Raw genomic sequence first — 27,905 nt, 5'->3', positions numbered from 1 at the left:
TTTACAAGATGATTAATGTATAGACAAACTGACAGATTTATTGATTAAAACACAATACACATATAAAGTACACAAACATTGCACAAATACAGATTATTTTCTGACCCTGTTTATACATTAAAACGCCACTTAATAACACCATAAACATAAGATTCTACTGGTCCAGTCGCTTAAGTATATCAACACTGAATCAAACAGTCTTTAATATCCATCATAAACATTTTAATCCTTAAAACACCCAGTTAAAATACTATTCAATCGCGTTTCTGATTCTGAATCATGCTTCAATATCATGTCTGAGTAAAATAATCATGTCAGTGACCATCTAATACACCCAGGTGTCACTGAAAAAGTATTTAACGTGACACACATGCTTACTGTAACGCTCTGTTCCGGTCACGTGGTCACCAAGCCCATGACGCCAGACGCTCTCTACAGCAACGACATAAAGACGCCATTACCGTTGCCTTCAATTGACCTTTTCTACACGACCGCATTAAAACTGTTTATTGGTAAAATATTTGTAATACAAATCACATAAAGAACAAATGTAAGTTATATCGATGCTGAAGTTATTCGATCTGACTAGAAAAGCAAGCAAAAAACAGTCACGGGGCTCACCGCGAAATCTCACGGGCTCCGAGTCCAGAATGCGAAAATAATTACGTTGGGTACAAAATGGCGAACGTTCTCTTCGCTTCGACATGCGCAGACTGAGCTGAGGCTTTCCCTCTGAAATGAAGCTCCGTTCCCATACATCCTTCCAGCCAATGGGCTTCGCAGACGGGACGCTTCTGAGTCAATTCGATCAATCAGAACCGTGGACAACGCAGAACAGGAAACGTGTAACCAATCGGAGACCAGGATGGATTTGTTGTATTCGCAAAGAGTGCGACTCAAAGAACACCAATGAGAAAGCGCTATTCCCAGCGCCGCTTTCGTACTCAGCAATCAGGTTTCGCGCTTCAGTCTAGCAAATAGAATTTCGCTTAGCAGTCAGCCATTTGCAATGCTCTGAATTTGCCCACAGTGGCCCCGGCAGCCAATAGGGATCCGAGAAACACAACCTCAGCTCAACAGCTTGTTATTTCGCCTATGCCTTTGCAACCTAGTCGAATGCTGAGCTGAAGCAGTCATATAGGAGCATGTAAGTACACATATATATTTCCACACAACATTCAAACACCGATTTCGCGTCGTTAGACACGTATATTCACATCTGTCTCATTTAAACCCGCTAGTCTGAAAGTAATCCAGTCATATTTGCCGTTTTCCCGTGGTTTCCAGCGAAGGTATTTAGGCGACGAAGAGAAAAAATTGAATGGCAGAGCATAGTCACATCTAGTCGGTTTGTTTTCTCACAGGTTTTACCCGACGACTTTTACTTAAACTAACCACTCAAAGCCGACCACTTTATATTCAAAAACTTGTAACTCAGTCTGAAAGGAAAAGTCGCCTCACATATTGTTGCGGAACTAACCCGAAGAACTATTTAAATCGCCATAACAGCTTCACTATATTTAGCTCAACCGTCACAATTTAATTGACAGGCGTCAATAACCGTAATAACTGTCAGTTCGACGTTCTTCGAACTCAGATACTTCGGTAAATACAGTGTTAAGTGAGGGAAATCGGGGCTTAGTGGATGGTGGAGGGGCTGACATGGTGCAGGACGGTGTGTGAGCTATGATGGCGACGTGACACACACACACACACACACACAGTGAGTGAAGCGGGAAGGAAACACGCAGGGTTTGAAGGGGTTATGTTTTGCTTCAGTGACTCCGTGCTTTGTTTTTACATCATCAATACATCGTAAGTGGCTCAAATTGGAGGTAAAGTCACGGTGAGGCAGTTAAGGCTTTGTTTTGATGGGTTGGTCTTGTTTATTTGATCATTTCGAAAGGGATGAGGACGAGAAGTGGCTAGCTGCGTTAGCTGCTTTAGCATTTTCTCTGTTCTGTGTGTTTGTGTTGTGCTGTCAAATTCTTCACACACATACATATGACACGTTTTTGAGCACATGGCGCCAGATCGTGACTGTTTCTTTCTGCGTGTGTTGTTCTGTTTCAGCAGTCAAAACCAATCGAGCTGGACTCCCTCAAATAGCCATCAAGATGAAGGTGAGTCTCTGCAGTTCTGATAGGCGACGCCTCCCTAAATGAAGCCCAGCAAGCATCTGGAACAAAACACTTCAATGAATAAATCACATATGGATGGGTTTTTTTGTAGAATAACTGATCAGGGATTATCAGAGAAGCTTAGTTGTTCAATGTTTGAGGAAGTCAGACAAACCAAAATAGTACTTTTCATAACACTTAAGTGCTGTTTTTAAAGTACTTAAAGTAATTCTTAAATAATTCAATGCTGCTTAAAGTATTATTAGATGTTATTGCTCAGGCTTTTTATAACCGTAACCATGCAGAGAGTAAGTGTTGGTACGAATATGTCTATGCACCTTACTAATATTTACTGTTCACAGGTAGCAGATGAACCTGCCTACCTGACTGTGGGGACGGATGTGAGCGCGAAGTACCGCGGTGCCTTCTGTGAGGCAAAAATTAAGACTGTTAAACGTATGGTGAAAGTTAAGGTACGTTTAATCTGTGCATTCATCTTGTAAAGTCAAGTCAATTTTATTTTCACAATACACATTTTCAAAGCAGCTTTACAGCAAATCATGAGGTTAATGTTTATAATATCTTAATTCCTTATAGTTGCAATTTAAAGTCCCCGTGAACCGGAAGTTGCAAACGACTTTTCTCCAGTGTTGTGACGTATTTCCAAGTGAAATGGAATAGAGGGCAGGGTTTTACTTTAGCGCTCCTCCTCTCCATCTCTCGCTCATAGCAGACTAACGGTTGGAGAGGAGTGGTTTAAGCGTTTTCAACCCAAGGCCGTCAAACTGACGTAATCAGAGAAGGAATGCCATTCCAGACCGGAAGTAACTTTTCAGATTTTTATTAAAGATTACCACGACAAACAATTTTTTTTTTTTCTGTGTGTTAACTTGCACGGATTAATTGTTCAACACAAGACTAGGAATATGCACTAACAAAGTAAATAGGGTCAATTTTGATTTCATGACGACTTTAATGATATAGTTTACATTTTGCAATGACGTAAACAGTCAAGTAGTTGAGGTTTGCTATATAATATATATAGCTTTACATAAGGATAAAGTTTGATGTACTATATATACAAATTTAAGTATATCGCCCGGCAATCATATTGTTTACATTTTGCGATAGCATAAACATCAAGCAGTTGAGATTTGCTGTATCACTTTGAAATGTATACTTTCAAAACTTTGCCCCTTTTAAATAGTCCTTGATGTGTGTTGTCAGCTAACAATCATCTTTGAGCTCTATGTATTAGTTTAAAAAAAAAAGAAAAAAAAAAGGGTGCACTCTGAACTTTTTCACTTTTCACATGTGGCTTGCATCTTATCTGTCAAGCCAGTGTCAGATGACATAGTTGTATAAACAAAGTTTTCCAAGTGTCATTTTCTGCTGGTGACAATGCAGAGATTTGTTACTGTAAAAGGGTTATGTTGCTTTTATGCAGAAGTGTTTGGTGCATTTTACACCGCAAGCTTCAGTAACTTAGCAGGGCCAAGGAGAAACACCTAATAATCCTGCTTTGTGAACTAGCTCTGCAGACTATTCAAACATCAGCTGTGCAGAACGTCCATCTTTTCAGATATAGTAGTCTAACGATAAGCTTACAAATGGCTTAATTTGGATCAGCACCTACCAATCATAAGTATGTTGTTTTAGGGTTAATCCACACACTGGCATTTTTGCAAGACCTTATTGTACGTCATCAATGTTTTGTTTTCTCTCAAGGTCTTGGTTTGTGGTGGTTCTTGTATTTTTAACTAAGTTAAACACGACAGCCTTGAGTAAAACAGAGTGACACATTTCTAAAGTTTGTGTTTCACATTCTCTAGTTTGTCTGCAAGGAAACAGTTCCTCTTGACATTGTATGTAGGCGCTCTCTAAGAAGCTTGTTTGAGAGAGATCATAAAGAACATGCCGTCTGTTACACAACCAGATTACTTTGCCTTCACTGAGCTGCAAGTTTACTGTCTTAGCATCCATGTCACTCTCACCATCATGCTCTGGTGCTCTTTCTATATTTTGTACTGTTTTTGTTTGCAGGTTGTGCTTAAAGGAGACAGCACCTCACAAGTTGTCCAAGATGACCAAGTCAAAGGACCCTTAAGGGTAAGAGACTTTTTTTAATGCATTTTGTTAATGCAGAGTGAACTGAGAAAATTAACTTATGGTTATGGCTGGAATATTGTTTAAAGAAACCGAGCACCTTGAGCACTCTTAATTATGAGGCAAAAGTGCCTTATACTGTAGCTAATAGACAATCACTACATTTACATTTGCACCAATAATGTGATTTATTTCTCATAATCAGAGTAAGGTCTTGATCGCAGAAAGATATTTACGTGACACGAGCAGAACTTGTCACTCCAGTTTATGTGCAATTTTTATTACTCTGATTATTCGGTAATAAGCATGGTTATACTACACTCAGATAGGCATACAGTATGCATGTTATCTGCCTTTGTTTTAATCTACTCGCATCAAATTCAACATACTGGACGTACTGGAATGCTTAATCGCATTTGTTTGATCGAAGTATTGCGTTTACATAAGGTAAAGTTTAATCGCGATATTGCCAAAATCCCATTCTAAGGGTGCATGTAAACTTACTGAATGTTTAATTCTAAAACGAGAAAAGTCGTTAATGTTTTTTTTTAACTAAACACTATGTTTGAATTGTTTCCTATTTGTGTCACAAAAAGTTAGGTAGTGCAATGATGTGTTCTATATCTCTGGTCTCAGGTTGGCTCAACAGTGGAAGTGAAGAGCCCAGAGGGTGGACTTAGCGAAGCTGTCATCAGCAAACTCACGGATGCCAGCTGGTACACTGTGGGTACGTACAGATACGGCTGACTAAATCTCCCTAGAATTGCACTTATAGGACCACTCTTAGGCCTTATAATTGTTCTTCAGTAAACTAAACTTGTCATTTGCATTTCAAAGTTCGTTTTTTTCATTGCAGTTTTTGATGATGGAGATGAGAAAACCCTTAGAAGAACTTCACTGTGTCTTAAAGGCGAAAGACATTTTGCAGAAAGTGAGGTAAATGAAAAAAATAAATTGTGTGAGGTGTTGTCTGCCTCGTGTGTCTTGTTTAACACTTTTCCCTGGTTTTCTCTTTTTTTTTTTTTTTTTTTTTTTTTTTTTTCTGTAACAGACTTTGGACCAACTACCCCTTACTAACCCAGAGCACTTTGGCACTCCAGTCATTGGAAAGAAGACGAATCGAGGTAGAAGGTCTTCTCAGGCAGTGTGAGTATTTATAGTCCTTTCCTCTTTGTGCTATCTATATGTATGAAGTATAAATCAAGATATTTCTCTGTTTAATTGGTCATATTCCTCACAGTTTACAAGTCCACATCATAGCTTCTTGCACCCAAAACAGTACTAAACTAGTTTTGTATGATAATTTTCCCCCTTTCTTTCTTTAAATGTTTTTTTTTTTTTTTTTTTTTTTTTAATAAATGTTAATCAGGCTGTTGCTAAGGTACCTTTAAGACTTCTGTATGTAAATAACCTCTGATGTATAAGTGCAATGGCTAAATTCATAAGAGTTTGTTATAGTACTTTTTTTTTTTTTTTTTTTTTTTTTTTTTTTGTTGTGTGTGTGTGTGTGTGTGTGTGTGTGTGTGTGCCCTCAATTTGTTACACTTGGATCCTAACAAATAACAAACATGCTTAATTTAATTAAGGAAAGCACAACATCCTCAGTCAGTGTTTAAACTGATGATTTCCAGTTGGATTTTAAGCTGGAATGAACATTATTCTACCTGTTTCTTCCCCCCAGTTTCTTTTTTATTTATTTTCCTACATGCATTTTCTGATCAGTGTTTTAATGTAAAAATGGAGCATGTTTCAAACATTAGTGCTCTGTTTGATGAAATGCAGTGCAGAAGATGAGAAGGAGTCTTCATCGAGTGAAGATGATGACGATGATAGGAGAAGGCTTAATGATGACCTTTTGGGGAAAGTGGCCTGTATTCAGAGTGGGTCCGATAGTGATTCCTGCCACTACGTCTTGGTGAGTCATTGATTCATTTACAAACCTCTTTTAAGTTTTGGATTTTAAAACAAGCTAGAGAAACTAGCTATGTTTCCATCCACCTATTTTTATGCACATTTTTTTCATCCGCCTCCGAAAACAAGTTAACATGACCGGGTTTATTGCGTTTTGTGTAATTTATTATATGCAAAAAAAGACCCAAAGTGGCTTCTCCTACTGCAGTAAATTTACATTTTTCTTAGTGATATTTGGTGCCAGTTTATTAGGAAGTATCGATGTTGTTCTCTTCGTCTTGCTGGATGGAAATGCTGCTTTATTCGCAAATGTTTTATGCGATATTCCAATTTTCCGCATAAGTTATATTTGCTACTTTGGGTGGAAACATAGCTACTGTCAGGCATGGAATAACTACATTTCTGAAAATTGTCATTATGTACTTGCCTTCAAGCCTGAACGTTGCTATTTTTTGTTTTTTTTTTTCTTTCCTTGGAACAAAAAGAATATTTGCAAAATCTTCATGCCGCTTTTCCATACAACATCAGTTCATAGTGACAGGTTGTAGAACCAACGATAACACTTTATTTTAAGGTGACGTAGTTACACATTACTACATGTACTTACTATAGTAATAACAGTAAATTATGCATAATTACAAGTAACTAATCCTAAACCGTAACTTCTGTCTGTAAGTACATGTAGTTAATTAATATTACTCAGTACTTACTGGAGTAAGTACAATGTAACTACGTCACCTTAAAATAAAGTGTAGCCGGACCAACAAATTAGTATAAATATACTCTCTATGACTTGTGAGAGTGGTCTTCTGAACTCATCTGATTTATTTGTGTGGGGAACAGACTGAAAGTTGTTTGCTGATGATGTTAGTGTTTGAAATTGTTGTATGGAAAAGTTCGTGCTCTGTTTAAAAAAAAAAAAAAAAAAAAAATGCACAAAAACTATATTGGTTTGAAACAAAATGAGAATATATTTAAAGAAGAGTTTAAGAGTCTAGAGATGTTGTATTGCTTCTGTTGGAAAGTACTTGTTGCAGTTTGTTTTGGTGGTTGCAAAGGTTATGAATTGAACTTTTAAAAAGTTATTGCAAACGATATGATTTTATTCATTAACTATATCCCGGAATTTTCCGGCAATCCATTTTTTCACTGTTATACGGTAGGAGGCACTATTATGCATCTAAAATAGTACAGAATCTCCGGATAAAAAAAAAAAACAAGTGAAGAAGCAGAAACAAGCAATAGAAGCATTGCTTATGCACACGTAAACTAACACATCATCAAACCTTAAACAGCATATCTAATCAAAACTGCCTAACGTTACCGAATGAAATGTGGAACCCAGGAAGAGGTATATGACTGCCAGCTTTGAGGGTGTTGATGGACTCGATGTACTCTGCCTATGTTTTGATCATCGATCTGAAACCGATCTTTGACAAGCGCGCTGACTGGCAACTTTTTTAAAAATAAAATGCTGGCGGGGAAAGGATTAAGATCTTTCTGATTTAATGTGTCAATGAAGACTGAAGACTCTGAAGACTCGCAGTTCTAATATTAAGATAATTGATTGGAGTACTTCTGTACAGGTAAAGACTTGCTGTTTTCACTTGAAAATCTTTAATATTTTCTTCCTCTTTAAAGGTGATATCTCCAAGCTGCAATGATGACCTAACTGTCAAAAAGGACCAATGTTTAGTGAGATCATTTGCTGATTCCAAATTGTGAGTAGCATTGAAAAGTAGCTTTGACATTTACAAACCCCATGAAGTCCAAATTAACTTTGTAGCCTTTATTTCATGTTTGATGGCTTTGCTTGTTAAACCGTTTCAAAGGATTTTTAATACAGATGTTTTGCTTTTTAATGTGCCTATAAATTTTCTTTAATAGAGGAAGAAACATGTTCATGTTGTTGTTGTTGTTATTCTCTTTCTGATTTATCACTGTTTTTGTTCTGCAGTCACACCGTGGCACGCAAAGATGTTCAGGAAGTAAGCATTGACACTCTCTCCAAACCTGAGTACTCTCTCAAGAAAGGTACAAGACCCAAGCTCAGCTGACCTGTATTGACTTGACTGTTTCCAGGTCACAGTCTGATCTCTCATGCTCTCTTTCTTGTTTCTGTATTTTCTCTGTTACCAGGGTTTGAAGCAGCACAGCTCTTTCTAAAGGCCAGACAGGTCCCTGGAACCTGGAAAGTGGACTTGAGTGAGATTCTTGAATCCTCCAGCAGTGATGAAGATGATGTTGATGAAGATGGTGAAGGCAAAGAGGGTGAGGAGGAGGAGGAGAAGGAGCCAGAACCAGAGGAAGTAAGACTCCAGTATTTCCTTGTCATTTCCAATTCTTTGTTTTGTCCCAGAAACAAGTTTTCCTTTAAAAGCGATTTGTCAAATGTTGAGAAAAGTTAGTTGTGTTGCTGACATATTCAGAAGTTGATGGTGTTGGAAAATTGCAGTCTTGTCTTTCAAAATTGTGAGAGGAGGTTATTTATTTACTTATGGTATTTTAGTTTATGCTCTTGCTTGGACCCTTGTTTCTTGGTCTCAGTAATTGGCATGTAGTTTTGCAGTGATTGCTCTGATTAAAGGGGCTGCCAGAGCTGGGCACCAGGCTTACTGAAGCAATATGAGGGCATTCAAGACCAATGTCGACTGAGAGACCCCAGTGTTGGTATTTGTTGATTTGTGAAGACATTCCATCGGCCCTTTACATCTCATGTTCTCGTACACCTTGATTAAGCCCACTGAATGGTCTCAGCATGTGGGAAAGCCCCCAGGCTTCGGACAACAATGTCTCATTCTTCCTGCTCTCCGAGTTTGGACAAATGGCCATTTGCTTGGTTTTCCGACATGTTCCCATAGCAACTGCTCGTTCCTTTGGTTGTGAAAAGGCTGCGGGATTGGCTGAGGAACAGTGGAGGTGTGCCAGTTCTGATGGTGGGCAGGGCTGAGCTCATCTCAAAGAGTCTTCTCTCCTCGCTGGAGAAGGTCGGGCACGTTGCACAATTATAAGGCCAGCATGTGAAAAGATAAGTGGAAACATTTGTTGGAAGTGATGGGTTGTTTTTCTTTTTAACGAATTGTGTCTTTAGAAAGCCTGGACTAGGATTCTGTTTAGACTAAGAATGTGCAACTACATATTTTTAAAATCAACTGGTTAGTGGGTTGCCGACTCCTCAGTCTTAAAAGGGTTAGTTCACCCAAACATGAAAAAAAAATTGTCATTGCCGCACCATGTTGTTCTACACCCGCAAGACTTGTGTTCATCTTCAAAACGCAAATAAAGATATTTTAAATCAAATCTGAGAGATTTCTGTCCCTCCATTGAAAGTCCACACAACTACCACTTTGTTGCTTCCAAAAGTTCATAAAGAGATCGTAAAACAAATCCATATTTGATTTCAAGATTCAGGCAATAAAGTCCTCACGTGCTTGATTTAATATTCATGTTATCTTGATATTTTATGTTTGCTTGAGCATATAGTTCTTGATAGGGCTGGGCGAGTTTGTACGGTATTTATCCTATAAACGATACAGGATAAGGGAATACCATTTATATTGATATACAGTAGGGCTGGAACGGCGTGATTCATTGTGCCGTTTTTGAGTCATTTCACTCGGCGGCCATCTTTGAAATGCCTCTCGGGCATACAAGTGCAGCTCCTATCGTTTTGAATGGGGAAACATCAAATTCTTTGCCAAGCTTTTGATTTAATTTTCATATTTGAAATCACCAATGATATCTCACAACAGTGATCACAACGGCCTCTTTACGGCAGATGACTTTACCAATCGGCAATTGGCTCTTATTTAGAAGGTGGGACTTATTCCGCCATATTACGTATTATACTTTCTCTCATTCATAATAATACGAGTGCACCGTCTTTATATATATATATATATGTGTGTGTGTGTGTCTTTGGGTCATCCCCAGTGATGGCAGGCATGCTGAAAATCAGCCGTTATTACAAAAATATTAAGCCCGGTCTAAAGTGTGGGATTGAAATGGCATAGGCCTACCACAACAGCACAACGTCTATGCAGGGGCATCTGGAAAAAAAAGGGGGGGGAAAATGACAAAATGTCAAGACAGCAGCGCAAGTATTTGGACTATTATAGTGAAATTTTTTTTTTTTTTTTTTTGTGCTCGCGGCCAGCCGCACACCCCGTCCGCATGCAGCCCAAATTTCGAGACTGCGCGGACGGTGCACGTGCAACAGCGCATGCGCAAGCAGGACAAGAAGAGTCCACTAAGTGGCAATATGCACAGTACTGAGCACAATGTACAGTCGCCGAAGAAGAGTGTGTAAAGAGCGATTCAAAAACAAGACGAGTAAGAGGCTCAGAAGCTTAACTTCTCCATCGTTTTTGATTCCTGTTCTCTTGGTGTGTGTTCTGCACTATGTTGCAATGGTGGATGCACTATTTTGTCCTCTGATCCTGGCCAGCGAATGTCCCGTTGATGACACAATGTCTGGTAAAGAGTATAGAAAAACAAATGTACTGCGAATGTGTCGAACTCGGTCATCCGCACGCATCCGACTGCTCGTGAGGCGCGTCCGGGTGCGGAAAGTGAAGTATACCTGGGGCTTTATGCAAGCGAGTCTCGGCTAAACTTCAGACTTCAGTGAACTTGCGGAAAGATGGAGTGCAATAGAATAGGAATGCCTGACTAAGTCTGACTAAAATGTACATTTTGCTGAAGAATTTGATGTGAAATTGACATTTAATGTGCCATATTTACAATTTTAAACCTACATGTAAGTGCATTTTTATTATAGCAGTAACTGTGACTTGCAATTGGGTAAACAAATCTAGGCTATTATAATTACTAAGCTCAGATGAGTGAATGTGTTCCTCTTACCAGTTAACATTTAGTCTGTACTTTCGTTTTTATTATTTTTTTTTTTTTTTAATAAAATTCTAACTTCTGCTTTACTTTTGTTTTTAGATTGTAGTGTTGTTACAATGTAAATGTAATGCGATTTTTAACCCTTTTTTTGCACATAATATACAGCATACAAGTTATATTCTCTATATTTGTTTTCATAGCCTTCAATATGAAAATTGTTTGTAGGACAACATTGGGCAATATGTGATAACTTTTTTTTTTTTATTTTTTTTTTTTTTTACCAAATAGAAAAAAAAAAAGTATAAAAATAAGATATGTTTGTTTGTTTTTTTTTTTTTGTTTTTTTTTTGTTTTTTTGGGTCATATCCCCAGCCCTTCTTCTTGAATATGCATTCTTTGTGTAATGTGGAAGACACATGTAAAAACGTTTATATTTTGTGTATCTCATACGCAGCCAGTGTAATCCCATTCAGAAACAAATTAATTTTATGAGTTGGTTCTTTTCAATAAATCAAAAACACTTATGAATCGGTAGGAGTGGTTGATTATATTAATCTGACTCACTCTCTTTCAGTCATGTCCAACTCTGACAACTTCACGGGTGTTGTGTAATGCTAGTGAGACTTAAATTGGTGTAATTACGGACTTGTTGTTCTTATGACAAACGTGTAATTTAAGATACACACCACAGCAGAATTTTTGTTTCTGATAAGTGATATTTTATAAAAAGAAATAAGCTAGATGAGTAAAATTGGACTAATTATGTTTGAATATATTTATGCCACACTTTAAAAGTCCGTAAATAAGAATTGCATTTATTTTCTCCGATATTTGTTCCTCTTAATTTAGCAAAAGAATTGTTAAAAGTCGTTAAGGAACCAGAATCAGAATTGCTAAATTCCTCACAATTGGTAATTGACCCTAAGGCAATGATTGATTAGATATGCACTGAGCAAACTACTTTTTGTTGGTTATGTGAACTGAGATTTAAAAAAGATGGCAAGATAATTCCACACTTGGCAAACTTCAAATTCATATGTTGTACTTTCTTTCTCTTAATCAGCCTGATGATGAGCCAGACCCAGAGGAAAGGGACCACTTTCTACAGCAGCTTTACAAGTTCATGGAGGACAGAGGTAATGCCTGCACATCACCAGTTGAGTTGTAATCACTACTGGGAAAAAATTAAATGAGGATTAGTATTCTTCATAAGGACAGATAAATAGTGTATATCATGGTGGATGTCTTTTATAGTCTTTGTGTGTGTGTGTGGCCTCAAAAGCTCAAATTATATTTTTATTTATTTTTTCATATTATCTCATGACCAGTTCTGCAGGGCACATTTTCAGTTTAACGCTTCTCTGCACCTTTGCTTTTTTTCCAGGGACTCCAATTAACAAACCTCCAGTGCTTGGCTACAAGGATCTCAACCTCTTCAAGCTCTTCCGACTAGTGCATATTCACGGAGGCTGTGACAATGTGAGTGTTCTTAGTGTTCCCACCATCTGTTTATTGTACTCGGCAAGTGGGAAGTGAGACTTTGCCAAAAATATGAAGCGAAACTAACCACTGATTGAATTTATGGCGTTCACAGAGCTGAAATGAGTTGAAAAATTCCTTGTTTATCAAATACATGTTCTGTGATTGTTATTGAGGGTAATTATATTTGGGAGTTTGGAGTGGTGATAATTGGGAAAACGGTTGTGCTTGTTCAAGTGATGTCATGTTTCTCTAAGCTGTTTGATCCCTGGGTGCGGTAGACAGATGTGCATGACACCACCAACTCTGTGCAGCAAGAATTAGCGCTTTCAGTCATCAAAAAGGCTTGTGAAATGAAATGGTTTATTTTGTTTTTTAGATTGAGAGCGGATCTATTTGGAAACAGATCTACATGGATCTTGGCATCCCTGTTCTGAACTCTGCTGCTTCGTACAATGTGAAAACGGCTTACAAAAAGTAAGTGCATGCTCTCACAATTCCTGCTGTACAGGACTATATTTGTTTATTCAGCAGCCAGTGTTCTTTTTGTGGCGTTGGCAAATGGAGACAATTTTCCACTTTCAAAGGTGACTTTTGCTGCACTTCTATGATTTTTTTTTTTTTTTCAAGAAATATTCTGGGTTATTTTCAACTTGATGTTTATGGACTGGATCTGTTGCATGCTTCTGATTACAACACCCTATTTTTGACCCATCTTTCAGTGTAAACACATGAACAAAAAGCATGTTTACATTAAATAAACTTTCAAATGAATGTCTAGCAGGCATGTATCCAGTACCACAAATAAACATTTCAGATATGCTACTACGTCATTCCTAAGGTATACCAATAACAGTTGTATGAAACGGGTATGATAAATTCCTCACTAACCCTGACAGGACAAAGTAATATTCAATCTGTCAACTCATGTAATGGCCAGATAAAAAAATAAAATAAACCAAGCCCTTGTGAAAATTGAAAGCATGTTATAAGAGAATGGGGTCAAATATGATGATACTAGAGAATGGTTTCGCTAAATTGACTGATGTCATGTGATGTTACATTTCTCTTGGCTGTCTGATTTAACCTCTTCTTGAGTTAAAAAAAAAAAAAAAACATATGCATGTACAAGACTTTTCAGAACATCAACCCAGAATGTGTCTTTTAATAGTTAAGTTTGTTGGTGATAAATTATAACGTTTACTCATCCTTTGACCTGAACCTCAGGTACCTGTACGGATTTGAGGAATACTGCCGCTCAGCTCAGATCCAATTCAGGACTGTGCACCACAACGAGCCGCGGCCAGACAGCCAGCCGGAAGCACAGAGCGTTAAGGCTGTGAAAAAAGAGAGTGAAGACACAGACGAGATGATGCAGCAGGTTACAGCGGAGCCTGGAACCAGCGAGGACAAACCTGCGGCAGATGCTGATGAGTCAGATGCTGAGAGTGAAAAAGGACGCAAAGATATCTGCTCGCCCAGGGTGAGTGTCTGTCTGTCTGTCTGTTGTGCTGCTCTCAGGATGTGGCATTTTCATGCTCAATGACCTGCCAGCTGCACAGCAATAATACTTGCATTCAAAGTGTTTTTGTCCTTGAATGAGTTGGAGGAAACGCACATGATGATACTAGAGAATGGTTTCGCTTTCATGACCTGATGTCATGTGATGATACACTTCTCTTGGCTGTCTGATCCGCCTCTTTGACTTTAAATTGATTTTGAGAGCATGTCTGTTATTTAGGTTTTTTAAACCAGTAAACATCCTGCATTTAAAGGAATAGTTCTCTCAAAGATAAAAAAAAAAAAAAACTCATGTCTTTCGAAAACTATTACTTCCTTCTGTGGAACACAAAAGGAGAAATTAGTAATTTGTCCAAGCTGCCTAATTCCATACAATGAAAGTGAATGCTGACCATAACTGTCAAGCAAGACTTTCATTGAAAAAATGTCAATTTCAACATTTTTCTCACAAAGTTATCAGCTATCTTTGGAGGACTCAGAATACAGCACATGACTTGTATGGACCACTTTTGAGGTGCTTTTTATGATGTTATTTGTTTAAATATACAAACTATCAAACCTCATTCTTACCTGTGTACTTGTGAAGTATTTAAAACTTTTGAACTATTCTTTTAAAATGTTAAATTTTGAACATGTAAGCATTGTCATTTACTAAAGCATTTCATTATGCTACAATTATTACCAAGGTGTTTATTGTGCTGCTCATGTGAGCGTAATTAAATGATTATATCAGTTCTAGAATGTTAAGATATTATCATAGGTTTTCTTATTATAGAACGTGACATTCAGTTAACTGGTTTTGTGTAGGGAGCTTCCCTTTTTAATTTAGAATTTTTTTTTTTTCCTTCAATTTTCTAGTTAGAAACTAACTAAAATATCTTGTATGTCTGTGACGACTCAGGGCCGGCGGCGGTGTACGGTGACCCCTGTGAAAGTAGAAATGAGGGAGTCTGTGAAGCAGGAGAAATTAAAGGAGGAGAAGAAAAAGGAGGAGACACGAGTTGGAGGAGAAAACGGCGGAGAGGAACAAAAGGAGAAATCTGATGGGGAAACCCCTGGGAAACGCCGCAGTCGCCGCCTCGATGAGTCTGATAAAGATACTGATGACGAAGAACAGGAGGATGATGACGATGAGGAGGAAGATGGCGAGAGATCCAGACTTAGGGACCGGTATGTCAACAACATCTATGCTTAACCTGTTAAATGTTTGGCTGTCCTGATGAACCGATTTATGATTTATTAGTCCTGTAATGTCGTACCAAATGTCATTTAAACTGAATGACTCTTTTGTGGAGCATTTGATTAGAAAACTGTCATGCATGTGATTAGGCTTGAAACTTTGGAATTGAACCTGTTCCAGCAGAGTCAAAAATGATGATACGAGAGAATGGTTTCGCTTGCATGACTGATCTCATGTGATGTCACACTTCTCTTGGCTGTCTGATTAACCTCTGCGTTTAAACAGAAGGAATGGTGTTAATTCCTTAGTAAATTTGAAGCTTAGACTTTTCTTAGAGACATTCCTTTGAAAGGGGCCATATTTTTCAAGAGTCAGTTGGTGGGAAAAAATCTTCACTCTTGTTATCATTATTAACTTATTTAACATTCAATACACATGCAAGAAGTGTAAAACAAGAATGGTATAGCCTTATGAAAAAAAAAAAATGTGAACATCGTGGTTGTGGCAGATGCTTGCACTCCTCTGTGGTTTTCTTGTCAGTATTGTGGTATTACTATATTGTGGTTATCATGACAGCTCTATTTGTATGTTAATGTGGTTGTGTTGGAACTAGGGATGTGCGAGGCTAGTCGACTATTCGATTAAACGATGGTGCTGCTAGTCGATTTGGGAATACTAGTTGTTTACTGTTGTGGCTTTTTTTTTTTTTTTTTTTCCCACATTTAATGTTTTGCTTTATATTTTTACAAAGGCTACGTTTAAATTACCATCATGTTAATGTTACTTTTCAAAATTAATATTTTGAAAAGTGTATATCTGGACCGTGTTCAGAGAAGTGTTCAGAGAAATGTTCTCTCGGAAGAACAGCAAGATGAGGGAGTATTTTGACAGCCTACACAAATCTTTCTGTTTTCTTGTTATGTCAAACTAGTATATAACAATTAAGCTTGCTTATAAGTTTGTTATACTACTGGTTATGAGGGACAGTACGGTATGACATTTTATTTCAGATTAAAGGAGAAACATTATGAATGAAACATACTTGACACGGGAACAGTTGCTAAATCACCATCCTAACGAAGAGAATACGCTTAAATAGGCCTGTCATGATAACTAATTTATTTGGGCGATATATTGTCCCAGAAATAATTGCGATATGCAATATTATTATCATTTAAAGACCATTTTATGCCAATGAATATATAATCAAAATATAACAGCATAATAATGTAAGAAGGCCAACACATTTTCAAATGACAATGAATTGTACTCTTAAGAATAATTAGATACTGGAATTGAAGTATCAAAAAAGAATAATAATGTTGAATAAATAATAAACCTTTTTTAACAAAAAAGTGCAAAATAACAAGTAGAAAAAACAAAAAACGCCTGCAAATGCACAAAAGGCACTTATATGGAGATTTTCCATCTACATATTTTTCCCTGACCTTCTTTTCTCAGTAAAGTAAGGGTGCACACTATTGCTGAAAACACAAACCCTGCTTAGCAGTTAGATGTCCATATGAACAAAGGCACAGATGCGTCAACTGGCCATATCTGCTGCTATATCTAATTTTCTAGAGGCATGTTTTTTAAAAGTTGAAGAACTTCTAACTTGAGTGCTGTGGTTTAACGTTCTGTGCAAGATGCTGAGAAAGATGCAAGCGCAATTGTCAAACACTACTTGCATGCAACAGCACAGTGGAATGCAAAAAGGCATTCTCTTTGAAAATGAACTAGACATTCATGACTGCAGTGTCCCGTGTGAAACTGCCTTAAACGCTAGCTGTGAGCGTGCGCCATTTCGCCCTGTCATGTTTATATTTGCACCGGAACAGTGGATTGCAGAGTGCATTAAACTCTTACTTCAGAAGAACAATAAAGGTTCTGTTTTCCATGATATTATCCTATTGGTCCTGTTTAAAAAAATAAATAAATCTCTGTGGGTGAAGAGCATTTATGAATCATTTGTGTTTGTTTGACAGTGATGAGAGGGAGGAGGATGACGGCTGTGAGGACTCAGAGCACTCTTTGACCGGTACTAAAGTCAAAGTGAAATACGGCAAGGGGAAGACACAGAAGATCTATGAAGCTAACATCAGAAACACAGAGACTGATAATGGAGAGATTCTTTACCTGGTGCACTACTACGGCTGGAACGTGAGGTGAGGCGTTAATGTGACTGACTTTTTGACTTTTCATTTTATTTGAAAGGACTGTACTTGGTAAATAATGACTTGGGTGCATGAGAACATTATGGCTGGATTTTGCTCGCAAATATATGATAAATATTGTATATACTATCCAGTCGTATTGAAAATTGAAGGCTTGTTTATGAGAATGGGGTCAAAGATGATGATACCAGAGAATGGTTTCGCTAACTTGACTGATGTCATGTGATGTCATACTTCTCTTGGCTGTCTGATTTACCTCTGCTTCAGTTTCATATTTGTTATAATAGACCTGTTACCATTATAGATTCCAAAATATGAGATTTCATTGGTTAGATTTCTGAACTCTCAGACAGCATGTGTTAAATGTCCAGTGTTCATTTGAAAGTGTCCGAATGGTTTTAAAGACTGAATGGATTATTTATTGTTCACCTTGTATGTGATGACAATCTTATTCAAGAGGCTATTTTGTCTCTGTAACAGATATGATGAATGGGTCAAGGCAGATCGAATAATATGGCCTGGTGATAAGGGTGGAACAAAAAGAAAACAAAAGAAAAAAATGAAGGTAAGTGACAATCTATCTTAAACAAAAACAAGACTTATCTTTTGAGAACCTTGGGGGAAAAAATATTTTTGTGCTCTCCTTCACCACAGAATAAAGAAGATGGAGAGAAGGAGAAAGAGGAGGATAAGGCCAAACTGGGGATACGGCGAGGTCGTCCTCCACTTAAATCCACCCCTCCCAGTACCTCTCGAAGTCTGTCCAAGACCCCCAGCAGCGAGGGTCGATCCAGCAGCAAGAACTCACGGCCCTCAGATGCCTCTGCCCTGCCAAATGGAGAGGGTAAGACTGTCCATGTCAAAAGATGTGTGAATAACTTGTGTGATATTGTAGCTTCGTACTAAAATTATTTATAAAATTTCACATCAGGTGGCAACGATTATTTGCCAGCATGGATAAGTTAAAAGCTGTTATGGATGTTTGCAGCGCAAAATCTGACTGAACAGATATAGACCGAAAAATAACTAATTTTCGTTTGTTATATTATCTACGGCACGATAGATCTAGAATTCTGCTGGAATAAAGTAGCGCAGTAAGATTACATTTATTAGAATGAATTAATGAGAGAGAGAGCGCAATACCTGAGTGTGTCTGTATGTAGTAGTGAAGCTTGTTTAAGCATTGTTTAAGTTATCACCTCATTACTGAGAAATATAATGAATATAATGAATATTGTATATACTCCCCAGTCATATTGAAAATTGAAGGCTTGTTTATGAGAATGGGGTCAAATATGATGATACCAGAGAATGGTTTCGCTAACTTGACTGATGTCATATGATGTCACACTTCTCTTGGCTGTCTGATTTACCTCTGCTTCAATTTCACATTTGTTATAATAGACCTGTTTCCATTATAGATTCCAAAATTTGAGATTTCATTGGCTAGATTTCTGAACTCTCAGACAGCATGCGTTAAATGTCCAGTGTTCATTTGAAAGTGTCCGAATGGTTTGTGAAGACTGAGTATTATATATATTATGTAACTTTCAGTAGGAAAATTTTATTTATAAAATTCACGGGGCAGAGGTTAAAAACCAGTTTCTATGCTCCTGAATGTTTCTTTGTGCACAATTCTGTTTCCACCTCAATAAAAAAGCTGTGAGTTTTAGTGCGAGGGCATACATCACGTCTGCTTTATAATACAACATTAAAAAGCTATCTTTGTGGGCAAACGTGTCGCCCTCACCTTGTGGTGGCTTGGAATTCAAAAGGGAATTGCGTATTTAGATGCAGGTCAGATGCCCAGATATCGGATGTGTAGTGGCTCAGAACAGATGCGAAAAATCGGATCTTGTGTGGATCTTTGTTTACATGTGTGCAACAAATTCTTGTCAGATGAGAGTAAAAAAAAATCGGATAATTTTTTTTTTATTTATTTTTTTTTTTTTGTGCCAATGTAAACGCAGCCACAGAAGCTAGCCTTTTGCCATTTAATGACAAAAATTCTTGTTTCTGTGGTAAGATTAATGGCTTGGTGGGTTTTGTTTAACATTACTACTGTTATAAGTTACACTTACATTTATGCATTTGGGTAGATGTTTTTGTCTAAAGCATCTTGCAGTGCTTTCAAGGTATACATTTTGCTAGTATGTTTACTCCCTGTGAATCAAACCCATGACCTCATGCTTTTAACTTTTTAAAATATTTGTATAGGTACCCCTCGTCGGCGAACAAGGAGAACTTCTGGGATGTATGATTCTGATAGAGGATCTAATGGTAGGAGCAGCTCACATCATTTTGAGTCAGTAGGAAAACAACACATGCTGAAATTGATTGTTTTTTTTTTTTTTTTCTGCCATCTTGCTTTGAAGGAAATTTAAAGGATTGTGTTCTTTAGTTGTTGTTTTAGAACTAAGTTTCTCAATATAAATGAAAGGTCAGCTATAATATGGAAAATAAAGTGCTAATAATTTGTATATGACAGACAAATACAAACCAGTGAGCTCATACTGAACTGCAGGGCTTAAAGAGTCACGTGAAATTGTGTAAGCTGTCTTCATCACTTCACTTCACATCTGTCCAATGCCTTTTTCCTTCCCCCTTTTGGAAACTTTGGTTCTAATCCAGCTGATTTTTATTTTTTATTTTTCCTGGTGTGTGTTGGCTCAGAGAGCATAGATAATTACTTATCTTGTCCAATACATCTGTGCATATTTAGTTTAGTATAATTTACAACTTTATGTTGGTTAACTTTCATGCTTGTATTTTCTTTTTTTTTGTTCACATTTTTAGATTCAGGGAACTCCTCGGATGATAGCGAGTGTGAGGAATCTCCTGAGAAGAAGCTGGAGTGGACAGAGAGAACTGATCCACCCCCGACAGCAATACAAGAGGCAGCTGAGGATCTCTCGGAGGAGAACACAATGCCAGAACCTGCGCAGACTGAGCCTGAACTACCCAGCAGCCCACAAGAGATGCCCAACTTCAAGGAGAGTGAGAGTAAATCTGAGGAAGATGCATCCCGGCTCCCTGTTGAGTCTGATGATGGATCTCCAAAACCAAGAGCAAAGAAGCCTCGTTTGAGAGAACCAGGATCAGAGACACAAACACCTGCCACTACTAATCACACAGAGACAGAGGAACCCTCCACACCTCCACGGCCTGTGAAGAAATCCCAGGAAATGCCACATAACAGTCCTGCAGAGAAATTAAAGCTGGCTGAGACAGCTGGCTCAGACACAGACTCCGCAACAGAGGACATCTGGCCTCCAGAGCGAAGCAACGCAGTGAAACGCAAAATCACTGAACAGCGAACGCCGGAAAAGAAAATTCGCCTGGACAGAAAAGAAGAACCCAAAACGCTTTCTCCAGTTAAAACGCCACTGATAGAGAACAAACCTGAGCCTGAGAAGAGGGCCGAGGTAGTGCAGAAACCTGAGGAACCCCCTACTCCAACACTATCATCTCCAAGCAAAGATATTGAGATGAAATCGGAGATGCCTGCTCTTACCAGAGAGGTGCACCTCAAGGTAGAACCTCCATGCCCAGAGCTGGAGGATCCAACAACAGCCACAAATGAGGAAATGATGCCTCAAATTGGCCCAGAGGCGCTGGTCTGCCATGAAGTGGACCTTGACGATCCAGAGGAGAAGGAGAAACCCTCTGGTGAAGAGTTACTGAAAATGATAGAGGAAGAGAAAGCTCAGCCTGAGCCTCAGCCTCTGGAGCCTTCTGACCACCTTCCTCATGTTCTGGTTGCAGTGGGACCTCAACGTCTGTTTTCCCCATCTTCTGCCCCCAGCCCGGATGAATCACACAGCACTAAGGGTGAGAGTGACGCCACAATCGAAGTGGACAGTGTAGCAGAGTCACAGGAGGGTCTCGGGGAGAACGAGTCAACTCATAGCTTTGATGCTAGTGCAAGTTCGAGCAATTCTAGCATCTCACTGCAGGATCGAGATGGAAAGGACAGAGGTAAGTTAAAGCTTGATGCACATTTAGATAATACCAGTGGTTGATTTTTGAAATCTGGCATTAGAGAGTAAACTGTTTGAACTGGGTGGAAAAATAAGACATGAATATTGGCCTTAGACTGGTAAAAAAAAACATTACTGTTGCCTGATGCTGATATGATCAGCAATATATTGTCCATTACTAGATTTGCATTATTTTTATGGTGATGATTTTTTTTGACTGCTTGATCATCCTTGTTCAGGTTTTTCTTATCTGTTTGGTTGCTAATCTGAATTTTCAGGTCAAAAGAGGTTATTGGATTGCACTACTGTCTCGTCGGCCAAGAAGCAAAAACGCAGCCAGAAACGTTCAAGCGCGGTTTGTAAAACAGAGAAGAATGGAGCAGGTGAGTGTTTTGAAGGGTTTTAAAAGCTTTGAAAGCATTTATAGATTGCTGTCCAAGTTAGTCTTATTTTCTTCTGTTAGTTGTATGCTATAACTGATACTTAATTTTTTTTTTTTTATATACATCCTAGAAGGTTAGGTTTATTCTGTTATTTTTCAGTGACTATTGAATTTATGTGAAAATTGAAGGTTAGTGAAAAAAGAACGGGGTCAAATATGATGATACCAGAGAATGGTTTCGCTAACTCTGCTGATGTCATGTGATGTTACACTTCTCTTGGCTGTCTGATTAACCTCTGCTTCAATTCTCGTGTTCAACTTTTAGTAAAATTTTAGTTTTAACTGTGTGTGAAGTGTATTGTTTGTCTTGGTCTGCTAATTTGATCAGATTTGAGTCCGTTTTAACATTGACCGTCTCTCTGTATATCTCCAGGTCACAGTAGTGACAGTGAGGACCTGTCTGCCATGGACAGCTCTAATAAGCTAACCCCAGTCAAGCACTCCAGCCTACCCAAGAGCCAGAAGCTTTCTCGATCGCCCGGTCTGGTTTCTCCCAACAGTAAAGACATGGAAAAAGACAAGCACAAAGAGAAGCAATCCATCCCTTCCCCCCGCACATACAAGTGGTCCTGCCAGTTGAGTGAGTTTGAGAACTTTTCCAAAGTTAATTTGACACATTTTGGTTGTGGCTTCTCATGCTTTGCTGACTTCAGATGTAGACACGTTCTCATTGTAGCAGCTTAATATGAGGCAGTGTGCTGGCAATTGACACAATGCAGGCTATATAAAAAAACTTGATTTATACAGTACTGTGCAAAAGTCTTAGGCCACCACCAGCTTTGTTGTTGTAGCAATGTTTTACTGACCATTCATATTTATTTTTTGGTCTTTATTACGATACAGACAGAGGAAAAACAATAAATAAATAAATAAATAAATAATATATATATAATGCATGCATGCTTGAAAGTGCGCACGAACTCTTTCCGCGCTTAAGGCCAAAGGAGTATAGGCTACTTTGAAAGTCTCGTGCACTCAACTGTGCACGAGATGGAGTGGGACGCGGAAAATGAACCCGCGCCTTAAGACAACTTTTATTTTCTTTAACACACAGCACAGAGAAACAACTTTCTAATAAAGCGACCAAACTGCTTGTCAAGTGAAACTGACAATGATTTTTGACTGAAATGAAAGGCAATGTGGATAAACATTCTGGGACGATGTACAGAACACCACACAAAGATATAGAAGAAATTAAATAAAAACATTTTGGATCAGTAAACCTTAAAAGTATATATAAATAACTGCAGAAAGGCCACACTGCAGATAGATATGCATTTTACATGTCAGCAAATCAAATTAAATTGGCTAAATTGCCTGTGCAAGCAGGCTTTAACTAATCTACAGCGCAACATCGATGCACCAAAAAACAATCAAAAATTAATTTACAGAATTGAATTAGAACAGAATATACTGTTGTAATAAATAAAAATAATTTTTAAAAAAATGAGTCACAAGTGCAAAATGCCTAAAGTGCAGGGGAACATATATTCAAAACACAAGCCACAAATAGTTAAATTAGATAACTCAGTGATCAATAAATAAATTAAAATTAAAGAAATTATTAAAATAACGAAAGTATAGCCAGAATTGTCAACTTTGTCTTTTTAACTGCAGAGACAAACGCTAAACTGGAGTGGCAGTCTTTTTAGCTAAACATTCACAGTATTCAAAAATCAAATTAGAACCGGCTGAAATGTTTTGCAATCACTTGTACCCTACCTGATTGAGAGAAAAAAATCCAGTCTTTCACGCGATCTGCATGTGTCCATTTGAGTCTTTTCAAATAGTGCGCTAGTCAACTTGTTAACGTTGGCCGGCAGAGGCGCGCCGCAGTGTTTGTCTTTGTTGAGTGGTAGGATGTGAGCTGTTGGCACAACTTGCATCTTGCGGGTTTTTTTTTTTTTTTTTTTTTTGTCACAGGGGTGGTTGGATTTATTCACGCACATTAAAAATATTTATTAAAAGCTTCTTTCTTTTCACATTTTTATTTACAGCATTATCATAATAGGCTGTATATTAACCTATTGGGAGAGAACCAGTACATCTATGTAAAATCAGATATTAAGCACCCCCATATCTCGTTTCATAAAAACTCGCTCATCCATGTCTTTATGGACCTTGCTTTGTGCACTGGTGTGCAGTCATGTTGGAACAGGAAGGGTCCATCCCCAAACTGTTCCCACAAAGTTGGGAGCATGAAATTGTCCAAAATGCCTTGGTATGCTGAAGCATTAAGAGTTCCTTTCACTGGAACTAAGGGCCCGGGGCCAAGCCCAACCCCTGGAAAACAACCCCACACCATAATCCCCCCTCCACCAAACTTTACACTTGGCACAATGCAGTCAGGCAAGTACCGTTCTCCTGGCAACCGCCAAGCCCAGACTCGTCCATCGGATTGCCAGACAGAGAAGCGTGATTCATCACTCCAGAGAACACGTCTCCACTGCTCTAGAGTCCAGTGGTGGCGTGCTTTACACCACTGCATCCGACACTTTGCATTGCACTTGGTGATGTAAGGCTTGGATGCAGCTGCTCGGCCATGGAAACCCATTCCATGAAGCTCTCTACGCACTGTTCTTGAGCTAATCTGAAGGCCACATGAAGTTTGGAGTGAAAGTTGGTGACTTCTGCACACTGTGCGCCTCAGCATCTGTGATTTTTATGTGGCCTACCACTTTGTGGCTGAGTTGCTGTTGTTCCCAATTGCTTCCACTTTATGATACCACTAACAGTTGACCGTGGAATATTTAGTAGTGAGGAAATTTCACAAATGGACTTATTGCACAGGTGGCAACCTTTCATGGTACCACAATTGAATTCACTGAGCTCCTGAGAGCGACCCATTCTTTCACAAATGTTTGTAGAAGCAGTCTGCATGCCTAGGTGCTTGATTTTATACACCTGTGGCCATGAAAGTGATTGGAACACCTGAATTCAATGATTTGGAGGGGTGTCCCAATACTTTTGGAGAGATATATATATATATATATATATATATATAGCATACACATTTTCTGTATTTTCTGGTTATATTCTGATAAAGAGACTGAGAAATAATTATATGGTCATTATACCATTGAGCTGCAATTGGTCCATAAAGTTTTACTATTACCGTGTGCAATTTAACTGTTGATGTGTAATACAGATCGATTTCTATATCAGATTAATGTAAATAAGATACAATAGCTCATTTTAAATCTTGGGAAATTCTTCTATACCCAGATGTCTCTTGTTCTAGTCCTAATGCCCATCCATGCAGTTGTAGCTGAAATGTCTGTCATCTCATATGAATTTTTTATTTATTTTTATATATAATTTTTTTTTTTTTTTTTTTTTTTTTTTTTTTTTTTTTTATGAACTTTACGTCCTCTCCTGACTGGTTCCTGCTTCTGTTTTTCACAGCTGAGCTGGACAACATGTCAAGTACTGAGCGCATTTCATTCTTGCAAAAGAAGCTACAGGAAATCAGGAAATACTACATGTCACTCAAGTCTGAGGTGGCTTCCATCGACAGGAGGCGGAAAAGGTTAAAAAAGAAGGAAAGAGAAGGTACGTTTTTTTTTTTTTTTTCTCTCCATTTTAATAATAATAAATTATTGTTAATAATTTAATAATAATAATAAATACTTACCTTCAAATCGTTCCACACCCATAAGATCTTTGTTAATCTTCGGAACACAAATTAAGATTTTTGTTGATGAAATCTGAGGTTTTTTATCCCCCATAGAAAGCAACGTAATTACCACATTCAAGGTCCAGAAAAGTTGTAAAAAATTAGGTGAAAAAGTAGAAATTGTTAAAGTCGTTATTTTTGTTTTGTTTTTGTGCATAAAAAGTATTCTCGTCACTTCATAACATTAAGGTTGAACCACTGTAGTCAAGTTGACTTTTTTTAACGATGTCTTCAGTACCTTTCTGGACCTTGAATGACAGTAATTACATTGCTTTCTATGGGGGATAAAAAACAAACAAAAAAAACCCTCAAATTTCTTGAAAAAAAAAAAATAAAAAAAAAAAAATCAATTCGTGTTCCGAAGATGAACGAAGGTCTTACGGGTGTGGAACCACATGAGAGTGAGTACTTGATGACAAATTAAATTTTTGGGTGAACTAACCCTTTTAATATTTGTCAAATGCAAAGAGTGTCTGGGTTTCTCAATTTCTTGTCTTTTGCGAATGATTGACCTCTGACTTCTGATCAACAGTGTCCCACACCACAGCGTCCACATCATCAGGCTCGTCTGACACGGGCATGAGCCCGTCTTCAGCTTCCCCCACGCAGAACACTGTGGCCGTTGAGTGCAGGTGATGTCACGCCCGTGCCCCGTCCCACCCCGCTCCACCTCTGCCTTCTCAGCATCCCGCTGCCTCCACGGAGACACGCATACTGACGAGCCAGAGCAAGTAGCCAATAGCACTCGACTGCCCTCCGCCTCCACGTCTCCTCTGATCCCTATCGGGCCACTCCCACCTTCTGCACTTTGTAAACTGATCCTGCCTCCTCTCGCTCGCTGTCGCTACCACTCTCGGCACCAGGGAACGGACTGGACTCTACGTGAGGGTTGAATGTAATCTATGAAATCAAAGCTTACGATTTATCCATCCAGAATGAATACGACGGCACTTTTCTCTTCACTCTCTACAAACGCTGAACAGAGACCTCCTCTTATACTGCTTCTGCGCAGCAGGGACTGCTAGTCAATCAATTGTACGTTCCTCTATCAGAGCATGGTAAGAAAATGGTCTCGGATCCCTAGGTAATGGTCACCTTAACCAGCTGGCTATGGTTATTCAAAGAAAGGTCAATTGTAGTGTGCTTGTTCCATCAGAACTGCCAAAGTACATGTGTTACAGCAGAGTGCCCTATTTTGGAAAAGTAGGACAAAGTCAATTGCAAAAGGGAATGTAGTTTACTGAAAACTGCAGCCGGCGTCTTCCACTTCTATCTTAGTATGTGAGCACAGAGAATTATGCAAAACCTATTTTTGTTGTCTCTTTTTAAGAAAATAAGAAAATGGAAATGGAAAAAAAAAAAGCTGAAAATGTTTACAGTGGAACACGAGATAAAACTGTTTTCAGTGGACTAATTTCCTTTGCAAGTGTATTTTGTCTTTTTATATGTAATTGCAGAGTTTTTATTTTAGTATGGAAAATTTCAAAAAGTATATATCACAGCCGTGAAGTTATTTAATGAAAGATTTCTAGAGCTGAAATTTTTGTGTAAAATAAAGGTATTATCTTGCAACTTGTTAAATATATTTATTCAGTCCGTGGACAGCATTTTTGTATTTTTTACAAGATGAGAATCACAGTCGTCCCACATTCAGTTCAGTCGGTGGGGTAGAAGGAATATGAGTTTGTGGGGTCATCTTGAACCTTTGAATGTGACGTCACAATTTGGGTAACTACTGTGCAGTAAACCGCATCTTCCCACATTTTGTTGATCCATTTGGGCCCAAAGCTCCTTTGATGGAACACCAGAAATTGGTGACCAGCTTTTTCCTCCCCATTCTTGTTTTGTTTTTTTTTCCCTGGTACTTTATAATTTAAACATTTATTCTCATTTTCATTTTGAGTTCTTGACCAATTGAATAAATTAGTTGCTTCTCACACAAGTATGTTAAGCCCAGGGGTTTCTTACTGATTGTTCCTTTTGTAAATAGATCTTTCAAAAAAACATGTATTTGAAAAATACATTTTACACAAACTGTAAAAATGATTTATATTATTTTTTAAACTACATCTTTGTATATTAATTTTCCTTTTCTATGTCAAGTTGGTAGAAGCATTAGCACATCTTTAGACTGTATATAATCAACCATTTAGGAACCTAAACCCAAGCTGTCTAGAGTGATGACCCATGACTATGTTGAACATTTTATGCTGTAGGCATCGATTAATTCACTGCGACGAAATTGTGAAAACTTGCTTTCCTGTGACTGCAGTTTATTTACAGATTCCTGGATGAAGAAATGAAGGCATTAGGTTCCTGAGCAAAGCCATTGTATCATTATGTAAAATAAGAGGTCTTCTCATTTCTAATAAAGTTTTGAAATATTCAGAAATGTTATTCTTTTTTCTTTGTCTTTATTAACTGGTTGAACATTCACAAATATAAGACAATTTCAACACCATTCA

The 27,905-nt window shown here is 38.1% G+C and overlaps 1 protein-coding gene and 6 non-coding genes across 7 annotated transcripts; all 7 read left to right on the top strand.

Annotated features, from left to right (window-relative positions):
- The first annotated feature begins 60 nt into the window (after nt 1-60).
- On the top strand, nt 61-27,837 carry arid4a (AT rich interactive domain 4A (RBP1-like)). Its single transcript, XM_051867299.1, has 25 exons — nt 61-1,147; nt 2,074-2,123; nt 2,483-2,593; nt 4,164-4,229; nt 4,863-4,953; nt 5,083-5,162; nt 5,278-5,372; nt 6,009-6,141; nt 7,779-7,858; nt 8,095-8,171; nt 8,277-8,446; nt 12,052-12,124; nt 12,373-12,467; nt 12,847-12,944; nt 13,695-13,950; nt 14,890-15,158; nt 17,154-17,333; nt 17,823-17,907; nt 17,997-18,186; nt 19,560-19,622; nt 20,139-21,320; nt 21,601-21,705; nt 22,138-22,344; nt 25,170-25,316; nt 25,973-27,837. The coding sequence occupies exons 2-25, from the start codon at nt 2,118-2,120 to the stop codon at nt 26,074-26,076; spliced, it is 3,963 nt and encodes a 1,320-aa protein (XP_051723259.1). The 5' UTR covers nt 61-1,147; nt 2,074-2,117; the 3' UTR covers nt 26,077-27,837.
- LOC127499242 (small nucleolar RNA SNORD53/SNORD92) lies at nt 13,471-13,552 on the top strand. The gene has a single exon (XR_007926083.1). It is a non-coding gene; the product is annotated as a small nucleolar RNA SNORD53/SNORD92 (small nucleolar RNA).
- On the top strand, nt 14,081-14,163 carry LOC127499246 (small nucleolar RNA SNORD53/SNORD92). Its single transcript, XR_007926087.1, has one exon. It is a non-coding gene; the product is annotated as a small nucleolar RNA SNORD53/SNORD92 (small nucleolar RNA).
- On the top strand, nt 15,355-15,436 carry LOC127499247 (small nucleolar RNA SNORD53/SNORD92). Its single transcript, XR_007926088.1, has one exon. It is a non-coding gene; the product is annotated as a small nucleolar RNA SNORD53/SNORD92 (small nucleolar RNA).
- Nucleotides 17,516-17,597, top strand: LOC127499243 (small nucleolar RNA SNORD53/SNORD92). Its single transcript, XR_007926084.1, has one exon. It is a non-coding gene; the product is annotated as a small nucleolar RNA SNORD53/SNORD92 (small nucleolar RNA).
- On the top strand, nt 18,633-18,714 carry LOC127499241 (small nucleolar RNA SNORD53/SNORD92). The gene has a single exon (XR_007926082.1). It is a non-coding gene; the product is annotated as a small nucleolar RNA SNORD53/SNORD92 (small nucleolar RNA).
- On the top strand, nt 21,916-21,997 carry LOC127499244 (small nucleolar RNA SNORD53/SNORD92). The gene has a single exon (XR_007926085.1). It is a non-coding gene; the product is annotated as a small nucleolar RNA SNORD53/SNORD92 (small nucleolar RNA).
- Nucleotides 27,838-27,905: the final 68 nt, after the last annotated feature.

This window comes from Ctenopharyngodon idella, chromosome 17 (genome assembly GCF_019924925.1).
Source record: "Ctenopharyngodon idella isolate HZGC_01 chromosome 17, HZGC01, whole genome shotgun sequence".
NCBI lineage: Eukaryota > Metazoa > Chordata > Actinopteri > Cypriniformes > Xenocyprididae > Ctenopharyngodon > Ctenopharyngodon idella.
This window is presented reverse-complemented; position numbering and strand designations above follow the sequence as displayed.